Genomic DNA, 27,036 nt, shown 5'->3' on the forward strand with positions numbered 1-27,036 from the left:
TGCCCTCCTTTCCCCCACATTGGGCCCCTGTGCATGCTCCTCCCCCACATTGGGCCCCTGTGCCCGCCCCTTTCCCTCACACTGTGTCCCCCCATCTGTCATTACATAACCCAGCAGATCAGAGCTCAGCTCGCCGCACAGCATGCTGGGAACAGAAGTCCCCGCCCTCGTCTGCTCGTTTTTGCGCGGCCTCCTGGGAATTGTAGTCCCCGCCCCCCTTACCGCCAGCCTCCTCCCACTCTCCCCGAACTACGCCTCCCATAGTGCCCCGCGGCCCCGCCCAGCGGACGTCACTCCGCACAGCGCGCTCCGCCCCTCCCGAGTGCTGGTAAACAGAAACGTCAGCGGGAAGTTTTGTGGAGAAGAAAAGAAAACAGAAAGTGACAGACACCGATCGGAACCGGGCCGGGGGGCGGGGCCTCAGGGAGGTGGGAGGGGCGGAGGAGCCCCGGGGACATGGAGGGAGCCGAGCCGCCCCCGGTGGACATCGACCCGGACTTCGAGCCCCAGGCCAGGCCCCGCTCCTGCACATGGCCCCTACCCAGGCCGGAGCTGTCTGTGGTGCAGCCTGCGGGGACCCCCACCGCGGAGGAGGGGCGAGCAGAGGGAGCCGAGGCCCCGCCCCTGCCTAATGAGGGCCCCGGAGTCACCCCTAGGAAAGGAGGGTCCAGGAGGAACGCCTGGGGGAACCAATCATATGCCGAGCTGATCAGCCAAGCCATAGAGAGCTCCCCGGAGAAGAGGCTGACCCTGGCCCAGATCTACGACTGGATGGTGAGGAGCATTCCCTACTTCAAGGACAAGGGCGACTCCAACAGCTCCGCCGGATGGAAGGTGAGCCACTCGTCCCAGGAGCTGACACTCCGATATACCGCCATATACACCTCGTCCCAGGAGCTGAAACTCCGATATACCGCCATATACACCTCGTCCCAGGAGCTGACACTCTATACACACCTCGTCCCAGGAGCTGACACTCCGATATACCGCCATATACACCTCGTCCCAGGAGCTGACACTCCGATATACTGCCATATACACCTCGTCCCAGGAGCTGACACTCTATACACACCTCGTCCCAGGAGCTGACACTCCATATCCCCCATACACACCTCGTCCCAGGAGCTGACACTCCGTACACACCTCGTCCCAGGAGCTGACACTCTATACACACCTCGTCCCAGCAGCTGACACTCTATACCCCCATACCTCGTCCCAGGAGCTGAGACTCTATACCCCCATACCTCGTCCCAGGAGCTGACACTCCGCACCCCCCATACACACCTCGTCCCAGGAGCTGACACTCCGCACCCCCCATACACACCTCATCCCAGGAGCTGACACTCTATACCCCCCATACACACCTCGTCCCAGGAGCTGACACTCTATACCCCCCATACACACCTCGTCCCAGGAGCTGACACTCTATACCCCCCATACACACCTCGTCCCAAGAGCTGACACTCTATACCGCACCCCCATACACACCTCGTCCCAAGAACTGACACTCCAATATACACCACACTGCACCCACAAAACTCCCCGGAGAAGAGGCTGACCCTGGCCCAGATCTACGACTGGATGGTGAGGAGCATTCCCTACTTCAAGGACAAGGGCGACTCCAACAGCTCCGCCGGATGGAAGGTGAGAGACTCGTCCCAGGAGCTGACACTCCATACACACCTCGTCCCAAGAGCTGACACTCCGTATACACCTCGTCCCAGGAGCTGACACTCCATACCGCACCTCGTCCCAGGAGCTGACACTCCAATATACACCACACTGCACCCACAAAACTCCCCGGAGAAGAGGCTGACCCTGGCCCAGATCTACGACTGGATGGTGAGGAGCATTCCCTACTTCAAGGACAAGGGCGACTCCAACAGCTCCGCCGGATGGAAGGTGAGCCACTCGTCCCAGGAGCTGACACTCCGATATACCGCCATATACACCTCGTCCCAGGAGCTGAAACTCCGATATACCGCCATATACACCTCGTCCCAGGAGCTGACACTCTATACACACCTCGTCCCAGGAGCTGACACTCCGATATACCGCCATATACACCTCGTCCCAGGAGCTGACACTCCGATATACTGCCATATACACCTCGTCCCAGGAGCTGACACTCTATACACACCTCGTCCCAGGAGCTGACACTCCATATCCCCCATACACACCTCGTCCCAGGAGCTGACACTCCGTACACACCTCGTCCCAGGAGCTGACACTCTATACACACCTCGTCCCAGCAGCTGACACTCTATACCCCCATACCTCGTCCCAGGAGCTGAGACTCTATACCCCCATACCTCGTCCCAGGAGCTGACACTCCGCACCCCCCATACACACCTCGTCCCAGGAGCTGACACTCCGCACCCCCCATACACACCTCATCCCAGGAGCTGACACTCTATACCCCCCATACACACCTCGTCCCAGGAGCTGACACTCTATACCCCCCATACACACCTCGTCCCAGGAGCTGACACTCTATACCCCCCATACACACCTCGTCCCAGGAGCTGACACTCTATACCCCCCATACACACCTCGTCCCAGGAGCTGACACTCTATACCCCCATACACACCTCGTCCCAGGAGCTGACACTCTATACCCCCCATACACCTCATCCCAAGAGCTGACACTCTATACCCCCCATACACACCTTGTCCCAAGAGCTGACACTCCAATATACACCACACTGCACCCACAGAGCTCCCCGGAGAAGAGGCTGACCCTGGCCCAGATCTACGACTGGATGGTGAGGAGCATTCCCTACTTCAAGGACAAGGGGGACTTCAACAGCTCCGCCGGATGGAAGGTGAGAGACTCGTCCCAGGAGCTGACACTCCATACACACCTCGTCCCAGGAGCTGACACTCCATACCCCCATACCTCGTCCCAGGAGCTGACACTCCATACCCCCATACCTCGTCCCAGGAGCTGACACTCCGATATACCGCACCCCAATACACACCTCGTCCCAGGAGCTGACACTCCGCACCCCAATACACACCTCGTCCCAAGAGCTGACACTCCGCACCCCAATACACACCTCGTCCCAAGAGCTGACACTCCGCACCCCAATACACACCTCGTCCCAGGAGCTGACACTCCGATATACCGCCATATACACCTCGTCCCAGGAGCTGACACTCCGATATACCGCACCCCCATATACACCTCGTCCCAGGAGCTGACACTCCGATATACCGCCATATACACCTCGTCCCAGGAGCTGACACTCCGATATACCGCCATATACACCTCGTCCCAGGAGCTGACACTCCGATATACCGCACCCCCATATACACCTCGTCCCAGGAGCTGACACTCTATACACACCTCGTCCCAGGAGCTGACACTCCGATATACCGCACCCCCCACACACACCTCGTCCCAGGAGCTGACACTCCAATATACCGCACCCCCATATACACCACGTCCCAGGAGCTGACACTCTATACACACCTCGTCCCAGGAGCTGACACTCTGATATACCCCATACACACCTCGTCCCAAGAGCTGACACTCTATACCGCACCCCCATACACACCTCGTCCCAAGAACTGACACTCCAATATACACCACACTGCACCCACAAAACTCCCCGGAGAAGAGGCTGACCCTGGCCCAGATCTACGACTGGATGGTGAGGAGCATTCCCTACTTCAAGGACAAGGGCGACTCCAACAGCTCCGCCGGATGGAAGGTGAGAGACTCGTCCCAGGAGCTGACACTCCATACACACCTCGTCCCAAGAGCTGACACTCCGTATACACCTCGTCCCAGGAGCTGACACTCCATACCGCACCTCGTCCCAGGAGCTGACACTCCAATATACACCACACTGCACCCACAAAACTCCCCGGAGAAGAGGCTGACCCTGGCCCAGATCTACGACTGGATGGTGAGGAGCATTCCCTACTTCAAGGACAAGGGCGACTCCAACAGCTCCGCCGGATGGAAGGTGAGCCACTCGTCCCAGGAGCTGACACTCCGATATACCGCCATATACACCTCGTCCCAGGAGCTGAAACTCCGATATACCGCCATATACACCTCGTCCCAGGAGCTGACACTCTATACACACCTCGTCCCAGGAGCTGACACTCCGATATACCGCCATATACACCTCGTCCCAGGAGCTGACACTCCGATATACTGCCATATACACCTCGTCCCAGGAGCTGACACTCTATACACACCTCGTCCCAGGAGCTGACACTCCATATCCCCCATACACACCTCGTCCCAGGAGCTGACACTCCGTACACACCTCGTCCCAGGAGCTGACACTCTATACACACCTCGTCCCAGCAGCTGACACTCTATACCCCCATACCTCGTCCCAGGAGCTGAGACTCTATACCCCCATACCTCGTCCCAGGAGCTGACACTCCGCACCCCCCATACACACCTCGTCCCAGGAGCTGACACTCCGCACCCCCCATACACACCTCATCCCAGGAGCTGACACTCTATACCCCCCATACACACCTCGTCCCAGGAGCTGACACTCTATACCCCCCATACACACCTCGTCCCAGGAGCTGACACTCTATACCCCCCATACACACCTCGTCCCAGGAGCTGACACTCTATACCCCCCATACACACCTCGTCCCAGGAGCTGACACTCTATACCCCCATACACACCTCGTCCCAGGAGCTGACACTCTATACCCCCCATACACCTCATCCCAAGAGCTGACACTCTATACCCCCCATACACACCTTGTCCCAAGAGCTGACACTCCAATATACACCACACTGCACCCACAGAGCTCCCCGGAGAAGAGGCTGACCCTGGCCCAGATCTACGACTGGATGGTGAGGAGCATTCCCTACTTCAAGGACAAGGGGGACTTCAACAGCTCCGCCGGATGGAAGGTGAGAGACTCGTCCCAGGAGCTGACACTCCATACACACCTCGTCCCAGGAGCTGACACTCCATACCCCCATACCTCGTCCCAGGAGCTGACACTCCATACCCCCATACCTCGTCCCAGGAGCTGACACTCCGATATACCGCACCCCAATACACACCTCGTCCCAGGAGCTGACACTCCGCACCCCAATACACACCTCGTCCCAAGAGCTGACACTCCGCACCCCAATACACACCTCGTCCCAAGAGCTGACACTCCGCACCCCAATACACACCTCGTCCCAGGAGCTGACACTCCGATATACCGCCATATACACCTCGTCCCAGGAGCTGACACTCCGATATACCGCACCCCCATATACACCTCGTCCCAGGAGCTGACACTCCGATATACCGCCATATACACCTCGTCCCAGGAGCTGACACTCCGATATACCGCCATATACACCTCGTCCCAGGAGCTGACACTCCGATATACCGCACCCCCATATACACCTCGTCCCAGGAGCTGACACTCTATACACACCTCGTCCCAGGAGCTGACACTCCGATATACCGCACCCCCCACACACACCTCGTCCCAGGAGCTGACACTCCAATATACCGCACCCCCATATACACCACGTCCCAGGAGCTGACACTCTATACACACCTCGTCCCAGGAGCTGACACTCTGATATACCCCATACACACCTCGTCCCAAGAGCTGACACTCTATACCGCACCCCCATACACACCTCGTCCCAAGAACTGACACTCCAATATACACCACACTGCACCCACAAAACTCCCCGGAGAAGAGGCTGACCCTGGCCCAGATCTACGACTGGATGGTGAGGAGCATTCCCTACTTCAAGGACAAGGGCGACTCCAACAGCTCCGCCGGATGGAAGGTGAGCCACTCGTCCCAGGAGCTGACACTCCGATATACCGCCATATACACCTCGTCCCAGGAGCTGAAACTCCGATATACCGCCATATACACCTCGTCCCAGGAGCTGACACTCTATACACACCTCGTCCCAGGAGCTGACACTCCGATATACCGCCATATACACCTCGTCCCAGGAGCTGACACTCCGATATACTGCCATATACACCTCGTCCCAGGAGCTGACACTCTATACACACCTCGTCCCAGGAGCTGACACTCCATATCCCCCATACACACCTCGTCCCAGGAGCTGACACTCCGTACACACCTCGTCCCAGGAGCTGACACTCTATACACACCTCGTCCCAGCAGCTGACACTCTATACCCCCATACCTCGTCCCAGGAGCTGAGACTCTATACCCCCATACCTCGTCCCAGGAGCTGACACTCCGCACCCCCCATACACACCTCGTCCCAGGAGCTGACACTCCGCACCCCCCATACACACCTCATCCCAGGAGCTGACACTCTATACCCCCCATACACACCTCGTCCCAGGAGCTGACACTCTATACCCCCCATACACACCTCGTCCCAGGAGCTGACACTCTATACCCCCCATACACACCTCGTCCCAGGAGCTGACACTCTATACCCCCCATACACACCTCGTCCCAGGAGCTGACACTCTATACCCCCATACACACCTCGTCCCAGGAGCTGACACTCTATACCCCCCATACACCTCATCCCAAGAGCTGACACTCTATACCCCCCATACACACCTTGTCCCAAGAGCTGACACTCCAATATACACCACACTGCACCCACAGAGCTCCCCGGAGAAGAGGCTGACCCTGGCCCAGATCTACGACTGGATGGTGAGGAGCATTCCCTACTTCAAGGACAAGGGGGACTTCAACAGCTCCGCCGGATGGAAGGTGAGAGACTCGTCCCAGGAGCTGACACTCCATACACACCTCGTCCCAGGAGCTGACACTCCATACCCCCATACCTCGTCCCAGGAGCTGACACTCCATACCCCCATACCTCGTCCCAGGAGCTGACACTCCGATATACCGCACCCCAATACACACCTCGTCCCAGGAGCTGACACTCCGCACCCCAATACACACCTCGTCCCAAGAGCTGACACTCCGCACCCCAATACACACCTCATCCCAAGAGCTGACACTCCGCACCCCAATACACACCTCGTCCCAGGAGCTGACACTCCGATATACCGCCATATACACCTCGTCCCAGGAGCTGACACTCCGATATACCGCACCCCCATATACACCTCGTCCCAGGAGCTGACACTCCGATATACCGCCATATACACCTCGTCCCAGGAGCTGACACTCCGATATACCGCCATATACACCTCGTCCCAGGAGCTGACACTCCGATATACCGCACCCCCATATACACCTCGTCCCAGGAGCTGACACTCTATACACACCTCGTCCCAGGAGCTGACACTCCGATATACCGCACCCCCCACACACACCTCGTCCCAGGAGCTGACACTCCAATATACCGCACCCCCATATACACCACGTCCCAGGAGCTGACACTCTATACACACCTCGTCCCAGGAGCTGACACTCTGATATACCCCATACACACCTCGTCCCAAGAGCTGACACTCTATACCGCACCCCCATACACACCTCGTCCCAAGAACTGACACTCCAATATACACCACACTGCACCCACAAAACTCCCCGGAGAAGAGGCTGACCCTGGCCCAGATCTACGACTGGATGGTGAGGAGCATTCCCTACTTCAAGGACAAGGGCGACTCCAACAGCTCCGCCGGATGGAAGGTGAGAGACTCGTCCCAGGAGCTGACACTCCATACACACCTCGTCCCAAGAGCTGACACTCCGTATACACCTCGTCCCAGGAGCTGACACTCCATACCGCACCTCGTCCCAGGAGCTGACACTCCAATATACACCACACTGCACCCACAAAACTCCCCGGAGAAGAGGCTGACCCTGGCCCAGATCTACGACTGGATGGTGAGGAGCATTCCCTACTTCAAGGACAAGGGCGACTCCAACAGCTCCGCCGGATGGAAGGTGAGCCACTCGTCCCAGGAGCTGACACTCCGATATACCGCCATATACACCTCGTCCCAGGAGCTGAAACTCCGATATACCGCCATATACACCTCGTCCCAGGAGCTGACACTCTATACACACCTCGTCCCAGGAGCTGACACTCCGATATACCGCCATATACACCTCGTCCCAGGAGCTGACACTCCGATATACTGCCATATACACCTCGTCCCAGGAGCTGACACTCTATACACACCTCGTCCCAGGAGCTGACACTCCATATCCCCCATACACACCTCGTCCCAGGAGCTGACACTCCGTACACACCTCGTCCCAGGAGCTGACACTCTATACACACCTCGTCCCAGCAGCTGACACTCTATACCCCCATACCTCGTCCCAGGAGCTGAGACTCTATACCCCCATACCTCGTCCCAGGAGCTGACACTCCGCACCCCCCATACACACCTCGTCCCAGGAGCTGACACTCCGCACCCCCCATACACACCTCATCCCAGGAGCTGACACTCTATACCCCCCATACACACCTCGTCCCAGGAGCTGACACTCTATACCCCCCATACACACCTCGTCCCAGGAGCTGACACTCTATACCCCCCATACACACCTCGTCCCAGGAGCTGACACTCTATACCCCCCATACACACCTCGTCCCAGGAGCTGACACTCTATACCCCCATACACACCTCGTCCCAGGAGCTGACACTCTATACCCCCCATACACCTCATCCCAAGAGCTGACACTCTATACCCCCCATACACACCTTGTCCCAAGAGCTGACACTCCAATATACACCACACTGCACCCACAGAGCTCCCCGGAGAAGAGGCTGACCCTGGCCCAGATCTACGACTGGATGGTGAGGAGCATTCCCTACTTCAAGGACAAGGGGGACTTCAACAGCTCCGCCGGATGGAAGGTGAGAGACTCGTCCCAGGAGCTGACACTCCATACACACCTCGTCCCAGGAGCTGACACTCCATACCCCCATACCTCGTCCCAGGAGCTGACACTCCATACCCCCATACCTCGTCCCAGGAGCTGACACTCCGATATACCGCACCCCAATACACACCTCGTCCCAGGAGCTGACACTCCGCACCCCAATACACACCTCGTCCCAAGAGCTGACACTCCGCACCCCAATACACACCTCGTCCCAAGAGCTGACACTCCGCACCCCAATACACACCTCGTCCCAGGAGCTGACACTCCGATATACCGCCATATACACCTCGTCCCAGGAGCTGACACTCCGATATACCGCACCCCCATATACACCTCGTCCCAGGAGCTGACACTCCGATATACCGCCATATACACCTCGTCCCAGGAGCTGACACTCCGATATACCGCCATATACACCTCGTCCCAGGAGCTGACACTCCGATATACCGCACCCCCATATACACCTCGTCCCAGGAGCTGACACTCTATACACACCTCGTCCCAGGAGCTGACACTCCGATATACCGCACCCCCCACACACACCTCGTCCCAGGAGCTGACACTCCAATATACCGCACCCCCATATACACCACGTCCCAGGAGCTGACACTCTATACACACCTCGTCCCAGGAGCTGACACTCTGATATACCCCATACACACCTCGTCCCAAGAGCTGACACTCTATACCGCACCCCCATACACACCTCGTCCCAAGAACTGACACTCCAATATACACCACACTGCACCCACAAAACTCCCCGGAGAAGAGGCTGACCCTGGCCCAGATCTACGACTGGATGGTGAGGAGCATTCCCTACTTCAAGGACAAGGGCGACTCCAACAGCTCCGCCGGATGGAAGGTGAGAGACTCGTCCCAGGAGCTGACACTCCATACACACCTCGTCCCAAGAGCTGACACTCCGTATACACCTCGTCCCAGGAGCTGACACTCCATACCGCACCTCGTCCCAGGAGCTGACACTCCAATATACACCACACTGCACCCACAAAACTCCCCGGAGAAGAGGCTGACCCTGGCCCAGATCTACGACTGGATGGTGAGGAGCATTCCCTACTTCAAGGACAAGGGCGACTCCAACAGCTCCGCCGGATGGAAGGTGAGCCACTCGTCCCAGGAGCTGACACTCCGATATACCGCCATATACACCTCGTCCCAGGAGCTGAAACTCCGATATACCGCCATATACACCTCGTCCCAGGAGCTGACACTCTATACACACCTCGTCCCAGGAGCTGACACTCCGATATACCGCCATATACACCTCGTCCCAGGAGCTGACACTCCGATATACTGCCATATACACCTCGTCCCAGGAGCTGACACTCTATACACACCTCGTCCCAGGAGCTGACACTCCATATCCCCCATACACACCTCGTCCCAGGAGCTGACACTCCGTACACACCTCGTCCCAGGAGCTGACACTCTATACACACCTCGTCCCAGCAGCTGACACTCTATACCCCCATACCTCGTCCCAGGAGCTGAGACTCTATACCCCCATACCTCGTCCCAGGAGCTGACACTCCGCACCCCCCATACACACCTCGTCCCAGGAGCTGACACTCCGCACCCCCCATACACACCTCATCCCAGGAGCTGACACTCTATACCCCCCATACACACCTCGTCCCAGGAGCTGACACTCTATACCCCCCATACACACCTCGTCCCAGGAGCTGACACTCTATACCCCCCATACACACCTCGTCCCAGGAGCTGACACTCTATACCCCCCATACACACCTCGTCCCAGGAGCTGACACTCTATACCCCCATACACACCTCGTCCCAGGAGCTGACACTCTATACCCCCCATACACCTCATCCCAAGAGCTGACACTCTATACCCCCCATACACACCTTGTCCCAAGAGCTGACACTCCAATATACACCACACTGCACCCACAGAGCTCCCCGGAGAAGAGGCTGACCCTGGCCCAGATCTACGACTGGATGGTGAGGAGCATTCCCTACTTCAAGGACAAGGGGGACTTCAACAGCTCCGCCGGATGGAAGGTGAGAGACTCGTCCCAGGAGCTGACACTCCATACACACCTCGTCCCAGGAGCTGACACTCCATACCCCCATACCTCGTCCCAGGAGCTGACACTCCATACCCCCATACCTCGTCCCAGGAGCTGACACTCCGATATACCGCACCCCAATACACACCTCGTCCCAGGAGCTGACACTCCGCACCCCAATACACACCTCGTCCCAAGAGCTGACACTCCGCACCCCAATACACACCTCGTCCCAAGAGCTGACACTCCGCACCCCAATACACACCTCGTCCCAGGAGCTGACACTCCGATATACCGCCATATACACCTCGTCCCAGGAGCTGACACTCCGATATACCGCACCCCCATATACACCTCGTCCCAGGAGCTGACACTCCGATATACCGCCATATACACCTCGTCCCAGGAGCTGACACTCCGATATACCGCCATATACACCTCGTCCCAGGAGCTGACACTCCGATATACCGCCATATACACCTCGTCCCAGGAGCTGACACTCTATACACACCTCGTCCCAGGAGCTGACACTCCGATATACCGCACCCCCCACACACACCTCGTCCCAGGAGCTGACACTCCAATATACCGCACCCCCATATACACCACGTCCCAGGAGCTGACACTCTATACACACCTCGTCCCAGGAGCTGACACTCTGATATACCCCATACACACCTCGTCCCAAGAGCTGACACTCTATACCGCACCCCCATACACACCTCGTCCCAAGAACTGACACTCCAATATACACCACACTGCACCCACAAAACTCCCCGGAGAAGAGGCTGACCCTGGCCCAGATCTACGACTGGATGGTGAGGAGCATTCCCTACTTCAAGGACAAGGGCGACTCCAACAGCTCCGCCGGATGGAAGGTGAGAGACTCGTCCCAGGAGCTGACACTCCATACACACCTCGTCCCAAGAGCTGACACTCCGTATACACCTCGTCCCAGGAGCTGACACTCCATACCGCACCTCGTCCCAGGAGCTGACACTCCAATATACACCACACTGCACCCACAAAACTCCCCGGAGAAGAGGCTGACCCTGGCCCAGATCTACGACTGGATGGTGAGGAGCATTCCCTACTTCAAGGACAAGGGCGACTCCAACAGCTCCGCCGGATGGAAGGTGAGCCACTCGTCCCAGGAGCTGACACTCCATACACACCTCGTCCCAAGAGCTGACACTCCGTATACACCTCGTCCCAGGAGCTGACACTCCATACCGCACCTCGTCCCAGGAGCTGACACTCCGTACACACCTCGTCCCAGGAGCTGACACTCCATACCGCACCCCAATACACACCTCGTCCCAGGAGCTGACACTCTATACCCCCCATATACACCTCGTCCCAGGAGCTGACACTCCATACCGCACCTCGTCCCAGGAGCTGACACTCCATACCGCACCCCCAATACACACCTCGTCCCAGGAGCTGACACTCCGCACCCCTAATACACACCTCGTCCCAGGAGCTGACACTCCATACCCCCATACACACCTCGTCCCAGGAGCTGACACTCCGCACCCCTAATACACACCTCGTCCCAGGAGCTGACACTCCGCACCCCTAATACACACCTCATCCCAAGAGCTGACACTCCATATCCCCATACACACCTCTTCCCAAGAGCTGACACTCCATATCCCCATACACACCTCGTCCCAAGAGCCGACACTCCATATCCCCATACACACCTCGTCCCAAGAGCTGACACTCCATACCCCCATACACACCTCCTCCCAAGAGCCGACACTCCATACCCCCATACACACCTCATCCCAAGAGCTGCATACCCCCATACACACCTCCTCCCAAGAGCCGACACTCCATACCCCCATACACACCTCATCCCAAGAGCTGCATACCCCCATACACACCTCCTCCCAAGAGCTGCATACCCCCATACACACCTCATCCCAAGAGCTGCATACCCCCATACACACCTCGTCCCAAGAGCCGACACTCCATACCCCCATACACACCTCGTCCCAAGAGCCGACACTCCATACCCCCCATACACACCTCGTCCCAAGAGCCGACACTCCATACCCCCATACACACCTCATCCCAAGAGCTGCATACCCCCATACACACCTCGTCCCAAGAGCCGACACTCCATACCCCCATACACACCTCATCCCAAGAGCTGACACTCTATACCCCATGCACACCTCGTCCCCAGAGCTGACACTCTATACCCCATACACACCTCGTCCCAAGACCGGACACTCCATACCCCCATACACACCTCGTCCCAAGAGCTGACACTTTGATATACAACTCACCGCTATCACCAGCTGTCCTGGTGATAACTGTAACAATGTAAGTGCCCAGATCTCAGGAGTGCCTAGGCTGTAGGGACGGTGACTATAGGGCACGGCGACTGTAGGGACGGTGTAGGGAAGGTTGACTGTAGGGGAGGGTGACTGTAGGGGAGGGTGACTGTAGGGATGGTGACTGTAGGGGAGGGTGACTGTAGTGACGGTGACTGTAGTGACGGTGACTGTAGGGAAGGTTGACTGTAGGGAAGGTGACTGTAGTGACGGTGACTGTAGGCAGGGTGACTGTAGTGACGGTTGACTGTAGTGACGGTTGACTGTAGTGACGTTGACTGTAGTGACGGTGACTGTAGGGACGGTTGACTGTAGTGACGGTGACTGTAGGGACGGGTGACTGTAGGGAAGGTTGACTGTAGTGACGGTGACTGTAGTGACGGTGACTGTAGTGACGGTGACTGTGGGGACGGTGACTGTGGGGACGGTGACTGTGGGGACGGTGACTGTGGGGACGGTGACTGTGGAGAAGGCGACTGTAGGGATGGTGTAGGGAAGGTGACTGTAGGGACGGTCACTGTGGGGAAGGTGACTGTAGGGAAGGCGACTGTAGATATGGTGTAGGGAAGGTGTCTGTAGGGAGGGTGACTGTAGGGAGGGTGACTGTAGGGAGGGTGACTGTAGGGAGGGTGACTGTAGGGAGGGTGACTGTAGGGGGGGTGACTGTAGGGAAGGTGTCTGTAGGGAAGGTGACTGTAGGGACGGTGACTGTAGGGGTCGGTGACTGTAGGGGTCGGTGACTGTAGGGGACGGTGACTGTAGGGGACGGTGACTGTAGGGACGGTGACTGTAGGGGACGGTGACTGTGGGGACAGTGACTGTGGGGACGGTGACTGTGGAGAAGGCGACTGTAGGGATGGTGTAGGGAAGGTGACTGTAGGGACGGTCACTGTGGGGAAGGTGACTGTAGGGAAGGCGACTGTAGATATGGTGTAGGGAAGGTGTCTGTAGGGAGGGTGACTGTAGGGAAGGTGTCTGTAGGGGGGGTGACTGTAGGGAAGGTGTCTGTAGGGAAGGTGACTGTAGGGACGGTGACTGTAGGGGACGGTGACTGTAGGGGACGGTGACTGTAGGGGACGGTGACTGTAGGGGACGGTGACTGTAGGGGACGGTGACTGTAGGGACATTGACAGGACTAATCTGTGAACCACATGAACACCTACTGTAGCCAGTCTGAGGGAGGCAGAATTATTGTTGGTAGGGGATCAAATACTTATTTTACTCCATTTATAACATTTGTATCATTTTTGGTTGATATTTCGTCTCTATCATATAAAATACACCTATGATAAAAATTCTACACCCCCCATTTCTGTGTAATCTGCAGGGATCAAATCATTATTCCCCCCCCCCCCCCCCCCTGTATGATGTTTTTGGGGTTCCAACTAATTTTCTCGAAAAGAAAACCGATTTTCCCATGTAAACAATGAGTTCCTGGTCTTCTATTGGTTAGGATCTCTGTAAAGGGGGGGTTCATTTAGAAACATTTGCAGGTTTTGATCGTCTTCTGAGGTTTGATTTATTGTATATATATATATTTTATCTCGATGCAGAACTCGATCCGTCACAACCTGTCCCTTCACAGCAAGTTCATAAAGGTGCACAACGAGGCGACCGGGAAGAGCTCCTGGTGGATGCTAAACCCGGAGGGCGGGAAGAGCGGCAAAGCTCCCCGTCGCAGAGCCGCGTCTATGGACAACAGCAGCAAACTCGCAAAAGTCCGTAACAAAGTATCGAAGAAGAAGGCCCAGGGTCCCGGAGAGCCTCCCGTCGGAAGTCCCGGCTCCCAGTCCTCCAAATGGCCCGGAAGTCCCTCGCAAAGCTTGGACGATCCCGAGGTGTGGACCAGTTTCCGGTCACGCACTGGTTCCAACGCCAGCAATCTCAGTCTTCGGCTGTCCCCTATACCGACAGAGCAGGACGATGCGGCGGATGATGACCTCAGCTTTTCAGATAGCGTCCCTCCAACTGTCTCAGAGGAATTGGAACTTATTGATGGCCTAACCATGCTGTCCTCATCGGGGGCTCCCTTACCCGCACCCCAATCCATGTTGCAGACACCCCCCGGTTTCTCCATGCGCCCGCCTCAGCCTCTGTCCTTCGGTAACTCTCTGTTCAGTCCAATCTCTCCGGTGTCAAGTTCCGGCCACTTCCCGCGACCTCAGACTCTGGAAGCCCTCCTGACCTCGGACTCTCCTCCCCCCAGCAATGTGCTGATGAGTCAGGTGGACCCAGTGCTGGCGCAGAGCGGCGGGCAGAGTTTACTTCTGCTGGGCAGGCAGAATAGAATACAAAGCCCTGAGCACCCCAGCGTCCCTCCAACACCCCCAAATAGTCTGCCATTGTTGGGGCTTCCTCCGGTGTCGTCTATGTCACTCCCCAGGCCACATTCATTTCCTGCCGTCTCCGAACGTCTTCCCATAGACCTGGACATTGACATGTTCCTTGAGAACCTGGAGTGTGACGTGGACTACATCATCAACAACGAGCTGATGGACGAAGGGGGCCTGGACTTCAATTTCGAACCCTTACACCCTGGCACCACCCCCACCAACAACCACAACTGGCTTCCCAGTTAGATCCGGGTAGGTTTGTCTTCACACTTCCCACTGACAGAATGCATAAAGTTATGTGAAAAAAAAAAAAAAACATTTAGTACTGTTTTTATCATGTGACTACATAGCCCTCCTTCAGTTCCCTCTCCCTCATAGAGGGGATGTGTCCTATTAGTAAGTGGGCGGGCATTGTCTGATGTCATTCTCCGCTGGCCGGCTAACCTTCCCTGGGGAGAGGAGCAGGCCAGCAGGGACCATAGATGGGTGAGAGCTGCAGGACAGGAGGGTAAAGGAGCCAGCCAGCAGGGACTGTAGATGGGAAGAGCTACAGGAAGGGGAGGGGCTGTCCAGCAGGGACCATAGATGGGTGAGAGCTGCAGGACAGGAGGGTAAAGGAGTCTGGCAGCAGGGACTGTAGATGGGGAGAGCTACAGGACAGGAAGGGGAGGGGCTGTCCAGCAGGGACTGTAGATGGGGAAGAGATGCAGGACAGGAGGGGAGAGGAGCCATCCTCCAGGAGCTGGAGCAGGAGAGAAGCTGTCCTGCAGCTCTCCCCTATCTACAGTAACTCCTGTCCTGCACCTCTTCCCCTATCTACAGTCCCTGCTGGCCAATGAGCTGCAGGACAGGAGAGGAGAAGAGCCGTCCTGCTGTAGCAGGAGAGGAACTCCCCTTGGTTCCTCTCCCCCTCCTGTCCTGCAGCTCTGCCCATCTACAGTCCCTGCTGGCCTGCTCCTCTCCCCTCCCGTCCTGCACCTCTCCCCAATCTACAGTCCCTTCTGGCCGGCTCCTCTCCCCAATTGTGCTGCAGCTCTCCCCCATCTACAGTCCCTTCTGGCAGGCTACTCTCCCCTCCTGTCCTGCACCTCTCCCCCCATCTACAGTCCCTGCTGGTCGGCTCCTCTCCCCTCCTGTCCTGCACCTCTCCCCCCATCTACAGTCCCTGCTGGTCGGCTCCTCTCCCCAATTGTCCTGCACCTCTCCCCCCATCTACAGTCCCTGCTGGTCGGCTCCTCTCCCCTCCTGTCCTGCACCTCTCCCCCATCTACAGTCCCTGCTGGCCGGCTCCTCTCCCCTCTTGTCCTGCAGCTCTCCCCCATCTACAGTCCCTGCTGGCCGGCTCCTCTCCCCTCCTGTCCTGCACCTCTCCCCCATCTACAGTCCCTGCTGGCCGGCTCCTGTCCTGCACCTCTCCCCCCATCTACAGTCCCTGCTGGCCGGCTCCTCTCCCCTCCTGTCCTGCACCTCTTCCCCCATCTACAGTCCCTGCTGGCCGGCTCCTCTCCCCTCCTGTCCTGCACCTCTTCCCCCATCTACAGTCCCTGCTGGCCGGCTCCTCTCCCCTCCTGTCCTGCACCTCTTCCCCCATCTACAGTCCCTGCTGGCCGTCTCCTCTCCCCTCCTGTCCTGCACCTCTCCCCCATCTACAGTCCCTGCTGGCCGGCTCCTGTCCTGCACCTCTCCCCCCATCTACAGTCCCTGCTGGCCGGCTCCTCTCCCCTCCTGTCCTGCACCTCTTCCCCCATCTACAGTCCCTGCTGGCCGGCTCCTCTCCCCTCCTGTCCTGCACCTCTCCCCCATCTACAGTCCCTGCTGGCCGGCTCCTCTCCCCTCTTGTCCTGCAGCTCTCCCCCATCTACAGTCCCTGCTGGCCGGCTCCTCTCCCCTCCTGTCCTGCACCTCTTCCCCCATCTACAGTCCCTGCTGGCCGGCTCCTCTCCCCTCCTGTCCTGCACCTCTTCCCCCATCTACAGTCCCTGCTGGCCGGCTCCTCTCCCCTTCTGTCCTGCACCTCTCCCCCATCTACAGTCCCTGCTGGCCGGCTCCTGTCCTGCACCTCTCCCCCATCTACAGTCCCTGCTGGCCGGCTCCTCTCCCCTCCTGTCCTGCACCTCTTCCCCCATCTACAGTCCCTGCTGGCCGGCTCCTCTCCCCTCCTGTCCTGCACCTCTTCCCCCATCTACAGTCCCTGCTGGCCGGCTCCTCTCCCCTCCTGTCCTGCACCTCTTCCCCCATCTACAGTCCCTGCTGGCCGGCTCCTCTCCCCTCCTGTCCTGCACCTCTTCCCCCATCTACAGTCCCTGCTGGCCAGCAGGGACTGTAGATAGGGGAAGAGGTGCAGGACAGGAGTTACTGTTGATAGGGGAGAGCTGCAGGACAGCTTCTCTCCTGCTCCAGCTCCTGGAGGATGGCTCCTCTCCCCTCCTGTCCTGCACCTCTCCCCCATCTACAGTCCCTGCTGGTTGGCTCCTCTCCCCTCCTGTCCTGCACCTCTCCCCCCATCTACAGTCCCTGCTGGTCGGCTCCTCTCCCCAATTGTCCTGCAGCTCTCCCCCATCTACAGTCCCTGCTAGTCGGCTCCTCTCCCCTCCTGTCCCGCACCTCTCCCCCCATCTACAGTCCCTGCTGGCCGGCTCCTCTCCCCTCCTGTCCTGCAGCTCTCCCCCATCTACAGTCCCTGCTGGCCGGCTCCTCTCCCCTCCTGTCCTGCAGCTCTCCCCCCATCTACAGTCCCTGCTGGCCGGCTCCTGTCCTGCACCTCTCCCCCATCTACAGTCCCTGCTGGCCGGCTCCTCTCCCCTCCTGTCCCGCACCTCTCCCCCCATCTACAGTCCCTGCTGGCCGGCTCCTGTCCTGCACCTCTTCCCCCATCTACAGTCCCTGCTGGCCGGCTCCTCTCCCCTCCTGTCCTGCACCTCTTCCCCCATCTACAGTCCCTGCTGGCCGGCTCCTCTCCCCTCCTGTCCTGCACCTCTCCCCCATCTACAGTCCCTGCTGGCTTGCACCTCTCTCTCCTCCTGTCCTGCAGCTCTCCCCCATCTACAGTCCCTGCTGGCCGGCTCCTCTCCCCTCCTGTCCTGCACCTCTCCCCCCATCTACAGTCCCTGCTGGCCGGCTCCTCTCCCCTCCTGTCCTGCACCTCTCCCCCCATCTACAGTCCCTTCTGGCAGGCTCCTCTCCCCTCCTGTCCCGCACCTCTCCCCCCATCTACAGTCCCTGTTGGCTGGCTCCTCTCCCCTCCCCCTTAATTTTAGGGGTAATAAACTCTGTACCCATTTATATGCATCAGCCGGCTCGGCTGTTCCGTGCTTAGAGCATGCAGGGAGTCCTCAAGCTGTCACTGAAGGCTCCCAGTCACCATTAAGGATCGGGATGGTGAACGAGGCTCTCAGCTCATGTGACTGCTTGAACAGCCAATCACAGTGGTCACATAAACAGGAACTCCGCCTCCTGTTTGTTTAGAACCCCTTCCTGCTAGCTCTGGCATCCTTTTTTCCAGGAAGGGTCAGTGATCATGTGACTACTGCCACAGGGGGTCACATGATCAGAAGCTGGGCTCGCCAGATACAGATCTTTAGCCGGGACTGAGATGGGTCTTCTGCAGCAGCTCGGTCTTTTTGCTGGGAGCGCACAGTGAGCCCAGCAATGCATATGTGCTGCGTGTTGATGTTTAGGCCCACCCTTTTGCCACCGCACATAAATATTGGGCAGTTGTAAAGGGGATAAAGGTCCAGTGAGAGACCGCACCAAGGGCTTACAATCTATCATTTCTTATCCCTCCCCACCCTGTGATAGGACAATGAAAGGATCCTTCTAGGTCTTATCCCACCCCAGCCTGTGATAGGACGGTGAAAGGAACCTTCTAGGTCTTATCCCTCCCCAGCCTGTGATAGGACAATGAAAGGATCCTTCTAGGTCTTATCCCTCCCCAGCCTGTGATAGGACAATGAAAGGAGCCTTCTAGGTCTTATCCCTCCCCAGCCTGTGATAGGACAATGAAAGGAGCCTTCTAGGTCTCATCCCCTCCCCACCCTGTGATAGGACAATGAAAGGAACCTTCTAGGTCTTATCCCTCCCCACCCTGTGATAGGACAATGAAAGGAACCTTCTAGGTCTTCTCCCTCCCCAGCCTGTGATAGGACAATGAAAGGAACCTTCTAGGTCTTATCCCTCCCCAGCCTGTGATAGGACGGTGAAAGGAACCTTCTAGGTCTTATCCCTCCCCAGCCTGTGATAGGACAATGAAAGGAACCTTCTAGGTCTTATCCCTCCCCACCCTGTGATAGGACAGTGAAAGGAACCCTCTAGGTCTTATCCCTCCCCACCCTGTGATAGGACGGTGAAAGGAACCTTCTAGGTCTTATCCCTCCCCAGCCTATGATAAGACAATGAAAGGAACCTTCTAGGTCTTATCCCTCCCCAGCCTGTGATAGGACAATGAAAGGAACCTTCTAGGTCTTATCCCTCCCCACCCTGTGATAGGACAGTGAAAGGAACCTTCTAGGTCTTATCCCTCCCCACCCTGTGATAGGACGGTGAAAGGAACCTTCTAGGTCTTATCCCTCCCCAGCCTGTGATAGGACAATGAAAGGAACCTTCTAGGTCTTATCCCTCCCCAGCCTGTGATAGGACAATGAAAGGAACCTTCTAGGTCTTATCCCTCCCCAGCCTGTGATAGGACAATGAAAGGAACCTTCTAGGTCTTATCCCTCCCCACCCTGTGATAGGACAATGAAAGGAACCTTCTAGGTCTCATCCCTCCCCACCCTGTGATAGGACAATGAAAGGAGCCTTCTAGGTCTTATCCCTCCCCACCCTGTGATAGGACAATGAAAGGAGCCTTCTAGGTCTTATCCCTCCCCAGCCTGTGATAGGACAATGAAAGGAGCCTTCTATGTCTTATCCCTCCCCAGCCTGTGATAGGACGATGAAAGGAACTTTCTAGGTCTTATCCCTCCCCAGCCTGTGATAGGACAATGAAAGGAACCTTCTAGGTCTCATCCCATCCCAGCCTGTGATAGGACGGTGAAAGGAACCTTCTAGGTCTCATCCCTCCCCAGCCTGTGATAGGACAATGAAAGGAGCCTTCTAGGTCTTATCCCTCCCCAGCCTGTGATAGGACAATGAAAGGAGTCTTCTAGGTCTTATCCCTCCCCAGCCTGTGATAGGACAATGAAAGGAGCCTTCTAGGTCTTATCCCTCCCCAGCCTGTGATAGGACAATGAAAGGATCCTTCTAGGTCTCATCCCCTCCCCACCCTGTGATAGGACAATGAAAGGAACCTTCTAGGTCTTATCCCTCCCCACCCTGTGATAGGACAATGAAAGGAACCTTCTAGGTCTTCTCCCTCCCCAGCCTGTGATAGGACAATGAAAGGAACCTTCTAGGTCTTATCCCTCCCCAGCCTGTGATAGGACGGTGAAAGGAACCTTCTAGGTCTTATCCCTCCCCAGCCTGTGATAGGACAATGAAAGGAACCTTCTAGGTCTTATCCCTCCCCACCCTGTGATAGGACAGTGAAAGGAACCTTCTAGGTCTTATCCCTCCCCACCCTGTGATAGGACGGTGAAAGGAACCTTCTAGGTCTTATCCCTCCCCAGCCTATGATAAGACAATGAAAGGAACCTTCTAGGTCTTATCCCTCCCCAGCCTGTGATAGGACAATGAAAGGAACCTTCTAGGTCTTATCCCTCCCCACCCTGTGATAGGACAGTGAAAGGAACCTTCTAGGTCTTATCCCTCCCCACCCTGTGATAGGACGGTGAAAGGAACCTTCTAGGTCTTATCCCTCCCCAGCCTGTGATAGGACAATGAAAGGAACCTTCTAGGTCTTATCCCTCCCCAGCCTGTGATAGGACAATGAAAGGAACCTTCTAGGTCTTATCCCTCCCCAGCCTGTGATAGGACAATGAAAGGAACCTTCTAGGTCTTATCCCTCCCCACCCTGTGATAGGACAATGAAAGGAACCTTCTAGGTCTCATCCCTCCCCACCCTGTGATAGGACAATGAAAGGAGCCTTCTAGGTCTTATCCCTCCCCACCCTGTGATAGGACAATGAAAGGAGCCTTCTAGGTCTTATCCCTCCCCAGCCTGTGATAGGACAATGAAAGGAGCCTTCTATGTCTTATCCCTCCCCAGCCTGTGATAGGACAATGAAAGGAACCTTCTAGGTCTCATCCCATCCCAGCCTGTGATAGGACGGTGAAAGGAACCTTCTAGGTCTCATCCCTCCCCAGCCTGTGATAGGACAATGAAAGGAGCCTTCTAGGTCTTATCCCTCCCCAGCCTGTGATAGGACAATGAAAGGAGTCTTCTAGGTCTTATCCCTCCCCAGCCTGTGATAGGACAATGAAAGGAACCTTCTAGGTCTTATCCCTCCCCAGCCTGTGATAGGACGGTGAAAGGAGCCTTCTAGGTCTTATCCCTCCCCAGCCTGTGATAGGACAATGAAAGGATCCTTCTAGGTCTTATCCCTCCCCAGCCTGTGATAGGACGGTGAAAGGAACCTTCTAGGTCTTATCCCTCCCCAGCCTGTGATAGGACAATGAAAGGAGCCTTCTAGGTCTTATCCCTCCCCAGCCTGTGATAGGACAATGAAAGGATCCTTCTAGGTCTCATCCCCTCCCCACCCTGTGATAGGACAATGAAAGGAACCTTCTAGGTCTTATCCCTCCCCAGCCTGTGATAGGACGGTGAAAGGAACCTTCTAGGTCTTATCCCTCCCCAGCCTGTGATAGGACAATGAAAGGAGCCTTCTAGGTCTTATCCCTCCCCAGCCTGTGATAGGACAATGAAAGGAACCTTCTAGGTCTTATCCCTCCCCAGCCTGTGATAGGACAATGAAAGGAGCCTTCTAGGTCTTATCCCTCCCCAGCCTGTGATAGGACAATGAAAGGATCCTTCTAGGTCTCATCCCCTCCCCACCCTGTGATAGGACAATGAAAGGAACCTTCTAGGTCTTATCCCTCCCCAGCCTGTGATAGGACGGTGAAAGGAACCTTCTAGGTCTTATCCCTCCCCAGCCTGTGATAGGACAATGAAAGGATCCTTCTAGGTCTTATCCCTCCCCAGCCTGTGATAGGACAATGAAAGGAACCTTCTAGGTCTTCTCCCTCCCCAGCCTGTGATAGGACAATGAAAGGAGCCTTCTAGGTCTCATCCCCTCCCCACCCTGTGATAGGACAATGAAAGGAACCTTCTAGGTCTTATCCCTCCCCAGCCTGTGATAGGACAATGAAAGGAACCTTCTAGGTCTTCTCCCTCCCCAGCCTGTGATAGGACAATGAAAGGAACCTTCTAGGTCTTATCCCTCCCCAGCCTGTGATAGGACGGTGAAAGGAACCTTCTAAGTCTTATCCCTCCCCAGCCTGTGATAGGACAATGAAAGGATCCTTCTAGGTCTTATCCCTCCCCAGCCTGTGATAGGACAATGAAAGGAGCCTTCTAGGTCTTATCCCTCCCCAGCCTGTGATAGGACAATGAAAGGATCCTTCTAGGTCTTATCCCTCCCCACCCTGTGATAGGACAATGAAAGGAACCTTCTAGGTCTTATCCCTCCCCACCCTGTGATAGGACAATGAAAGGAACCTTCTAGGTCTTCTCCCTCCCCAGCCTGTGATAGGACAATGAAAGGAACCTTCTAGGTCTTATCCCTCCGCACCCTGTGATAGGACAATGAAAGGAACCTTCTAGGCCTTATCCCTCCCCAGCCTGTGATAGGACAATGAGAGGAACCTTCTGGGTCTTATCCCTCCCCAGCCTGTGATAGGACAATGAAAGGAACCTTCTAGGTCTTATCCCTCCCCAGCCTGTGATAGGACAATGAAAGGAACCTTCTAGGTCTTATCCCTCCCCAGCCTGTGATAGGACAATGAAAGGAACCTTCTAGGTCTTATCCCTCCCCAGCCTGTGATAGGACAATGAAAGGAACCTTCTAGGTCTCATCCCACCCCAGCCTGTGATAGGACAATGAAAGGAACCTTCTAGGTCTTATCCCTCCCCACCCTGTGATAGGACGGTGAAAGGAGCCTTCTAGGTCTCATCCCACCCCAGCCTGTGATAGGACAATGAAAGGAGTCTTCTAGGTCTTATCCCTCCCCAGCCTGTGATAGGACAATGAAAGGAGCCTTCTAGGTCTTATCCCTCCCCAGCCTGTGATAGGACAATGAAAGGAGCCTTCTAGGTCTTATCTCTCCCCAGCCTGTGATAGGACAATGAAAGAAACCTTCTAGGTCTTATCCCTCCCCAGCCTGTGATAGGACAATGAAAGGAACCTTCTAGGTCTTATCCCTCCCCAGCCTGTGATAGGACAATGAAAGGAACCTTCTAGGTCTTATCCCTCCCCAGCCTGTGATAGGACAATGAAAGGAACCTTCTAGGTCTTATCCCTCCCCAGCCTGTGATAGGACAATGAAAGGAGCCTTCTAGGTCTTATCCCTCCCCACCCTGTGATAGGACAATGAAAGGATCCTTCTAGGTCTTATCCCTCCCCACCCTGTGATAGGACAATGAAAGGAACCTTCTAGGTCTTATCCCTCCCCACCCTGTGATAGGACAATGAAAGGAACCTTCTAGGTCTCATCCCACCCCAGCCTGTGATAGGACAATGAAAGGAGTCTTCTAGGTCTTATCCCTCCCCAGCCTGTGATAGGACAATGAAAGGAGCCTTCTAGATCTTATCCCTCCCCACCCTGTGATAGGACGGTGAAAGGAGCCTTCTAGGTCTCATCCCACCCCAGCCTGTGATAGGACAATGAAAGGAGTCTTCTAGGTCTTATCCCTCCCCAGCCTGTGATAGGACAATGAAAGGAGTCTTCTAGGTCTTATCCCTCCCCAGCCTGTGATAGGACAATGAAAGGAACCTTCTGGGTGTTATCCCTCCCCAGCCTGTGATAGGACGGTGAAAGGAACCTTCTAGGTCTCATCCCTCCCCAGCCTGTGATAGGACAATGAAAGGAGCCTTCTAGGTCTTATCCCTCCCCAGCCTGTGATAGGACAATGAAAGGAACCTTCTAGGTCTTATCCCTCCCCAGCCTGTGATAGGACAATGAAAGGAACCTTCTAGGTCTTATCCCTCCCCAGCCTGTGATAGGACAATGAAAGGAACCTTCTAGGTCTTATCCCTCCCCAGCCTGTGATTAGACAATGAAAGGAACCTTCTAGGTCTTATCCCTCCCCAGCCTGTGATAGGACAACGAAAGGAACCTTCTAGGTCTTATCCCTCCCCAGCCTGTGATAGGATGGTGAAAGGAGCCTTCTAGGTCTTATCCCTCCCCAGCCTGTGATAGGACAATGAAAGGAGCCTTCTAGGTCTTATCCCTCCCCAGCCTGTGATAGGACAATGAAAGGAGCCTTCTAGGTCTTATCCCTCCCCACCCTGTGATAGGACAATGAAAGGAACCTTCTAGGTCTTATCCCTCCCCAGCCTGTGATAGGACAATGAAAGGAGCCTTCTAGGTCTTATCCCTCCCCAGCCTTTGATAGGACAATGAAAGGAACCTTCTAGGTCTTATCCCTCCCCAGCCTGTGATAGGACAATGAAAGGAACCTTCTAGGTCTTATCCCTCCCCAGCCTGTGATAGGACGGTGAAAGGAGCCTTCTAGGTCTTATCCCTCCCCAGCCTGTGATAGGACGGTGAAAGGAGCCTTCTAGGTCTTATCCCTGCCCAGCCTGTGATAGGACGGTGAAAGGAGCCTTCTAGGTCTTATCCCTCCCCACCCTGTGATAGGACAATGAAAGGAACCTTCTAGGTCTTATCCCTCCCCACCCTGTGATAGGACAGTGAAAGGAACCTTCTAGGTCTTATCCCTGCCCAGCCTGTGATAGGACAATGAAAGGAGCCTTCTAGGTCTTATCCCTCCCCACCCTGTGATAGGACAATGAAAGGAACCTTCTAGGTCTTATCCCTCCCCACCCTGTGATAGGACAGTGAAAGGAACCTTCTAGGTCTTATCCCTCCCCACCCTGTGATAGGATGGTGAAAGGAACCTTCTAGGTCTTATCCCTCCCCAGCCTGTGATAGGATAATGAAAGGAACCTTCTAGGTCTTATCCCTCCCCAGCCTGTGATAGGACAATGAAAGGAACCTTCTAGGTCTTATCCCTCCCCACCCTGTGATAGGACAGTGAAAGGAACCTTCTAGGTCTTATCCCTCCCCACCCTGTGATAGGACGGTGAAAGGAACCTTCTAGGTCTTATCCCTCCCCAGCCTGTGATAGGACAATGAAAGGAACCTTCTAGGTCTTATCCCTCCCCAGCCTGTGATAGGACAATAAAAGGAACCTTCTAGGTCTTATCCCTCCCCAGCCTGTGATAGGACAATGAAAGGAACCTTCTAGGTCTTATCCCTCCCCAGCCTGTGATAGGACAATGAAAGGAACCTTCTAGGTCTTATCCCTCCCCAGCCTGTGATAGGACAATGAAAGGAGCCTTCTAGGTCTTATCCCTCCCCAGCCTTTGATAGGACAATGAAAGGAACCTTCTAGGTCTTATCCCTCCCCCGCCTGTGATAGGACAATTAAAGGAACCTTCTAGGTCTTATCCCTCCCCAGCCTGTGATAGGACAATGAAAGGAGTCTTCTAGGTCTTATCCCTCCCCAGCCTGTGATAGGACAATGAAAGGAGCCTTCTAGGTCTTATCCCTCCCCAGCCTGTGATAGGACAATGAAAGGAACCTTCTAGGTCTTATCCCTTCCCAGCCTGTGATAGGACAACGAAAGGAACCTTCTAGGTCTTATCCCTCCCCACCCTGTGATAGGACAATGAAAGGAACCTTCTAGGTCTTATCCCTCCCCAGCCTGTGATAGGACGGTGAAAGGAGCCTTCTAGGTCTTATCCCTCCCCAGCCTGTGATAGGACAATGAAAGGAGCCTTCTAGGTCTTATCCCTCCCCACCCTGTGATAGGACAATGAAAGGAACCTTCTAGGTTTTATCCCTCCCCAGCCTGTGATAGGACAATGAAAGGAGCCTTCTAGGTCTTATCCCTCCCCAGCCTGTGATAGGACGGTAAAAGGAGCCTTCTAGGTCTTACCCCTCCCCACCCTGTGATAGGACAATGAAAGGAACCTTCTAGGTCTTATCCCTCCCCAGCCTGTGATAGAACGGTGAAAGGAGCCTTCTAGGTCTTATCCCTCCCCAGCCTGTGATAGAACGGTGAAAGGAACCTTCTAGGTCTTATCCCTCCCCAGCCTGTGATAGGACAATGAAAGGAGCCTTCTAGGTCTTATCCCTCCCCAGCTTGTGATAGGACAGTGAAAGGAGAAGCAGACTGATGAGCTCATTACTCTATCACTCTGCAGCACAACTGTCTCCTTTTACGGCCTGTCCCATTCCTAGTCTGAGCTCTGCTTTACGAGGGTGATACCAAGTCACATTCTGGTACTTGCATGCTTCCATGGTGGATTATATGTCTTTTATACCTGCCTGGGGTTTAGCTTTGATTTCTCTCCATTCTTTTGAACAGATTTTATGGAAGGCGGATCCCTACAACA

The 27,036-nt window shown here is 55.7% G+C and overlaps 1 protein-coding gene across 1 annotated transcript; it reads left to right on the forward strand.

Moving 5' to 3' along the window:
- The first annotated feature begins 306 nt into the window (after positions 1 to 306).
- Positions 307 to 27,036, forward strand: FOXO4 (forkhead box O4). Its single transcript, XM_082264299.1, has 3 exons — positions 307 to 834; positions 14,762 to 15,793; positions 27,009 to 27,036. Exons 1-2 carry the CDS (start codon positions 457 to 459, stop codon positions 15,785 to 15,787), a joined length of 1,404 nt encoding a protein of 467 aa, XP_082120425.1. The 5' UTR covers positions 307 to 456; the 3' UTR covers positions 15,788 to 15,793; positions 27,009 to 27,036.

The sequence above is a fragment of the Pelophylax lessonae genome (genome assembly GCF_965119305.1).
Source record: "Pelophylax lessonae genome assembly, chromosome: 7".
NCBI classification, from domain to species: domain Eukaryota; kingdom Metazoa; phylum Chordata; class Amphibia; order Anura; family Ranidae; genus Pelophylax; species Pelophylax lessonae.

What these genes read in the sequence shown, in the direction of transcription:
- FOXO4 (XM_082264299.1), top strand. Translation starts at nt 457, where the DNA reads ATGGAGGGAGCCGAGCCGCCCCCGGTGGACATCGACCCGGACTTCGAG. An exon ending in ACAGCTCCGCCGGATGGAAG is followed by an intron (nt 835 to 14,761) that starts GTGAGCCACTCG and finishes ATCTCGATGCAG; the next exon opens with AACTCGATCCGTCACAACCT.